The 5,723-nt window shown below is 26.3% G+C and overlaps 1 protein-coding gene across 7 annotated transcripts; it reads left to right on the top strand.

The window, feature by feature from the left end:
• The first annotated feature begins 703 nt into the window (after window positions 1-703).
• On the top strand, window positions 704-4,456 carry LOC107066089 (putative RNA-binding protein EEED8.10). Of its 7 annotated transcripts, none has more exons than XR_016178207.1 (9): window positions 704-1,185; window positions 1,297-1,388; window positions 1,661-1,788; window positions 1,865-2,142; window positions 2,264-2,781; window positions 2,901-3,186; window positions 3,278-3,412; window positions 3,577-3,715; window positions 3,836-4,456. XR_016178207.1 is itself a non-coding variant. In XM_089177330.1 (8 exons), exons 2-8 carry the CDS (start codon window positions 1,125-1,127, stop codon window positions 3,661-3,663), a joined length of 1,749 nt encoding a protein of 582 aa, XP_089033456.1. In that variant the 5' UTR covers window positions 705-992; window positions 1,078-1,124; the 3' UTR covers window positions 3,664-4,456. The 7 variants fall into 7 exon arrangements, 3 of the variants coding, with proteins under 3 accessions (XP_089033456.1, XP_015175842.2, XP_015175840.2); XR_016178206.1 differs by having other exon boundaries at window positions 3,784-4,456; XR_001475677.2 differs by having other exon boundaries at window positions 705-1,185; window positions 3,278-3,715.
• Window positions 4,457-5,723: the final 1,267 nt, after the last annotated feature.

Raw genomic sequence — 5,723 nt, 5'->3', positions numbered from 1 at the left:
AAGTCTTGCGCGTTACTGAAATCTCGCGCCGATTCATAAGTAGGCTCGATATTAAAACCGGTAAACAGAGCATGCGCGTTACGACTCTTCTCTACCGAAAGAATCGAAAAGTGCTCAATGATTGGTCAACTCTTAACTAAGTACACCAATCGCAACACTTAACGGGCCAATTTATCGTTGCAAATTCCTTCGTAATTTTCCAATGCTCTCAAAGGTCAGCTTAAGATATCTAAATTTAATCTGGGACTCCTTAGACAATACAACTTTTATCTTCAATTAAATTGGCACAAAGAAGACATATGATAGTTTTTCATTTTAAATGATTAAATAGATCTATATGATAATTAAATCAAGTTTTTTTTTTTTTTCAAAATTTCGTGGAATATTTATGACTTATATAAATATAAATATTATTATTGTTATTATTAATATAAAAGATTATGTAGACAGAATAAAAATTGGTCTAAACAATCTATCAATAATCTTATTCAAATTTATCTGTTATTATATTAAAATAAATAATTTAATAAGTTCTTAGATAAAAATAAAATTAGGATAGATAAACAAAAGAATAATAAAATGAAATATATACTGATGGTAAAGTAGGTAGCATCATGATCAGTAGAATATTTAACCAATCAAAAATTCACCTGTCAAATAACTTGTCCATTAATTAATTTGTACAATAGTGCCAATAACAAGACCATTATTACTTTAGAATTTCTTTGTTTTTGTATCAAAATTAAACGCACTTGTAACAACAATAATATATATAATTAAATTATAGATGACTTTATAAGTCATAAGAAAGTACGTTCTCAGTTGATAATGCAGTTTCAATTGATACAAAATCATATAAGAACAAGTATTAATGTCAGAAAACGCGAAGACGTGTAATTGTATAAATGAAACAAATTAAAGAATACGTTAAATATATAATGAAATTTAATCTTTAATATTTAAAATAAATAAACAATTAAATTCAGACAAAAGTGAGATAAATACTTTGATATTAAACAGGTATAACGATTTTCTTTTTCATATGTCATTTACCCCATAATTCTTCTTCGATACAAGGTCACAAATGATCATTGTCCTTTGAGTTAAATCTCTGTGAACTCAAAATGAATAAAATAGAATTCTTTTGCGAAGCTTTGAAACGAATTCGTGCGGAAACTGAAAATGGTAAAAATTTTGTTTTTATATACATGTGTATATACTTTTACTTTTACACACACACACACACACACATACAACATACATAAACGTAAGTTTCTTTCAATGTTTTTCTACAAGGTGCTGATCGAATAACCGAAGAAGGTGTACTGCCAACAACAATAAATGGAACGCCAATACGGAAATTGTTTGTTTGTAATATAGCACAAAGGGTATGTTTTGTATTCTCTCTTATCGCATATTTTATCCTTTTGTTTATACCTGCGATAACAATGACACGTGATGGGAACTATCAACACCCCTATTTGAATTTCATTTTATCTTATCTTTCTACAAAATTTTTATCTTTAACCGATATATGTCATTGCATCATGAAAAATTGAAATTATGATTTAAACAAAAATTAGATTTATAAATTATATTGTCAAAATAATAATTTAATATATTAAGAAAAATGATTTAACACTAATGTGATTTTTTACAGACTACATTTAAAGATTTGAATGCATTATTTTCTGAATACGGAAAAGTTGAGAGTGTTTACTTAAGTCCAACAAGCAGTAGAAGTAATTATGCATTTGTTACGTTTAGTACAGTTATGGGTGCAATCAGGTAAGACCAAAATTTTTTGTCAACATTGTACAAATTTAATATCAAAAATAAAATATTCTTTTATTTTAATTTATAGAGCTAGAGAAGCCGGAAGTAATAAACGTATTCATTTACATAGTAGAGATTTAAAAGTAATGCCAGCAGATCCTTGGCACCAACCGGATAAAACACAATTTAAAAATAATAATTCAACAAAGGATTCAAATAAATCTCGTGAAATGTCTTCGACTAATGAAACTGATCAAGACACTGTAGACAATTCTACAATTGCTTCAATAGATGTATTAAACGATGATTGTTTAATACACATTTTTCTTTATTTACCAATTATGGATAAAATTGCCATAGAAAGGGGTAAAATAATATTAAGAATTCCTTTTTTTTTTTTTTTTTAATATATTTAATTATTATTACTTAAAAATTGTTTGATACGTATATTTTTATATAATTCATTTCATTATAACTTTGTTTTCAGTATGTCAACGTTGGAAGGATGTGTCAAAAAAATCGTGGTATAGTGTTAAAAAGTTAGATCTTTCTAATCATACGTGGGGAATATTATCAGACTATAAAAAAATTAATACATCTGATTTACGTCAAGTATTATTGAGATGCGGTAGATTTTTAACTCAGATTGATTTTCCTCATAAATATCCGTCCTTAACGCGAAGCACTTTGCTCATCATTGCCAAATTGTGTCCTAATTTAGAAATAGTTGATTTCAGTGGAATCGAATTGTCTTCCTCGGGATTAGAATTATTAGCTGATAATTGTACAAATATAAAAAAGCTTAGTTTAGCATTTTATCCGTGTTCTTCTTCTCTAATTGATAAAGATTTATCATTATTATTTCGTATGTGTAAACGCTTAACTTCCGTGAGTCTTCGTGAAATGAGAATATCGGGCAAATGTTTAGGATTTCTTTCATCGGATACATTAGAAGAACTTGTTTTAACTGCTTGTAATAATATCACTCCACGACATTTTATCAATGTAAGTTTACATATATATATATATATATGAAATATTTGTCATATATTTTTTCAATGATTTAACATTTACACACATAAGATAATGTATAAATTTAATTGAATTTTATATTATTGATTTAGGTCTTAGAAAATCAGAAGAATTTAAAAAAATTGGTTATCAATAAGAGCACATTTTTCATCGGTGTTTTACTTGAAGCAATGGCAAAGTATTGCACAAATCTTCAACAATTCGAACTAACTAATGTAGATTTTTGTGAATTTTATTACCGAGATTCAAATATATTACATTTAACAAAATTTGTTAATCTTGAAACTCTAATACTTTCAACAAATAATTTTGTAGACAACTTTCTTCTAATTGCTTTGGCTTCAACGTGTACAAAATTGACCTACTTAGATATCGAAAGTAAGAGTACTTTAAAATAATTTAATATGATATTTTTATAATAATTTATAGATACAAAAAAGACAATGAAAAATTAATTTTCATTTTTCAGATTGCAATAAAGTTACTGATACGGGTTTACAAGCTGTGGCAACTTTACCAAAATTAGAAACTTTAATAATTAACTATTTGAATGAAATAACAGCTATAGGTTTAGACAATATGTGTAGCTTAAGACGACTGGAATGTAAGTATTGTGTTTCGATACTGGATACAGGCTTAACTACCCTTATTCATAAATCGCCTAACTTGGAATTACTCGATATCACTGGTTGCGACCAAATAACCAATGATACTATTACCGTGGCTGAATATGTTACTAGTCGTAGATCCAATAATATTGTTTTAAAGATATACATGGCTGGAACAAGAGTGACGCGTCATTATCATGCATCTCCTAATTTGATGTTACTTCGTATCAACACTACAGATATGTAGTTTTAATTGGAAATATTTTCAATTTACTGCCATTCATTATTGTTAGCCAAAGGTAGGCCATTTCAACCCAATAATCAATATGACGTAATACTAATGAATAACTACAAAATTTGTTGATAGGCTCCAATGTTCAGCGTGATCTGATTATTTTTCTATTACATTACCCCATTAGAATCATCAAGTGCCAGACTACTCATGGATGACTTAACCCGTGGGAAAAATTTTGTTTTTTGCAGTAAAATATTCTTACTGGGTCTTGTTTTATGTGGATTCACCTTTTTGTATATTGCCTAATCAAATCAAAAATCCTACATTATAAATAATTATTTCGTATGTCTTTCGTGAAGATATTTAATATACGTGCACGTAACTTGTGCACGTAATGTGAATGTACATATTTAAAAATTAATCATATAATATAATATATTAATATAAGATATTATAATATTTAGATCTTATGACAGATATCAAGAGAATTCCAATTCTAATTGGAATAACAAAAAAAAAAATGAAAAGGAAAAATTGGTCATTCAATGCCAACAAATTGAATAACTTTGATTACTGATTTATATACATTTATAATATTTGTACAAGCATTTAAAAAGAAAACAGAAAAACAAACAAAAAAATTATTTGTTACTTTAAACATCATTACTGTGTAGTATCTATTAAAAGAGAAGTAAATAAAAAAAAGTTATTTAATTGCAAAAGTTATTTGAATTGAATGAAATTGAATTCTAATATAAATGTATTATGATATAAATCAAATAAAAATAAAACTCATTCAGCAATACTTTAAAATTTCATTACATATAATTCAAATGCACATATGGTAGAGGATAAATTTATTATTTATCGCTACCTTTTCTATACATATATTTATTTTTTCTTTTTAGTGTGATTATAACATTTAGATAATGAATATAACTGCAATTATCCACATCTTTTTTGCAACAAATAATTTGCACATATAATAATAATAATAATAATAATAATAATAATAATAATAATAATAATACGATTCATAATAAAAGATCATATTTCTTCGGCACCTTTAAACTAATATCACTAAATTTTCTATCAACATATGTTACATCTTGTTGCTTGACATTTTCACAGTCAAACGATATTTGTTCTTATATTACTTTCTAGTTTTTTTAAATCTTTTTTTCTTTTAAATAATAATTACTATTATTATTTTTATCAATAAACATATGCCACGTTAAGCAGCATCACATCATTATCATTATAATTATATATATTAAGAAACATCTGTTTTGGGTAATTTCGCGTCTTACGCTTTTATGCATGCCAACGAGGAGTATGTTCATCATGTTTTATAAACATTCTTATTGTAGTACACTCCGATTTATTTTAAGCCAAATCGGAACAGGCTGATACTGCCTATACCTGCAGTTACATTTATGAAAGTCGTCTTTCAGACAAGCAAGGAAAGGTTATTGAAAAGACGATTGTATTTTTGTAATAGCATTACATACATTATCTCATTATATTCATATAGATTAAGTATGTATGCGTTTCTGTATGTAACTGAGACCGATGGCTTTTGTTTTCATCTTATACTGCACAATTTCTTACTTTCTTACTCTCTCTCTCTCTCTTCCTCTCTATTTTTCTTATACATATTTTGTTTACTTTTATATATATATATATATTATATAAAATTTAAGGATCCGATGACAATACATTATTAACCGTATAATATTCATAAAAGACGACACATATGCGCTAGTAATTAAGACAGTGGACCAATTTTTTAACTTACAATTAGTTAACTTTCATAATTACCAGCGCACAATATATATTTGTATATATATATATATATATGGTTTGAAATATAACATACAAGATACTATTTGACAATAATAACGATACTAATATTTAAAACTGTTTTAAATGTCCATGAATATAAAACTAATCGTTAAGCGACAAAAATAGTTTATTAAATATCTAATTTATTTCAATTACGTAGGAAAAACTTGATGCATAATTATACGGCAAATGCAGTTATAAGTTATGTATGTATGTATATATATATA

The sequence above is a fragment of the Polistes dominula genome, unplaced genomic scaffold, assembly GCF_049000335.1.
Source record: "Polistes dominula isolate Pdom_NZ unplaced genomic scaffold, Pdom_raw_medaka contig_20, whole genome shotgun sequence".
NCBI lineage: Eukaryota > Metazoa > Arthropoda > Insecta > Hymenoptera > Vespidae > Polistes > Polistes dominula.
This window is presented reverse-complemented; position numbering and strand designations above follow the sequence as displayed.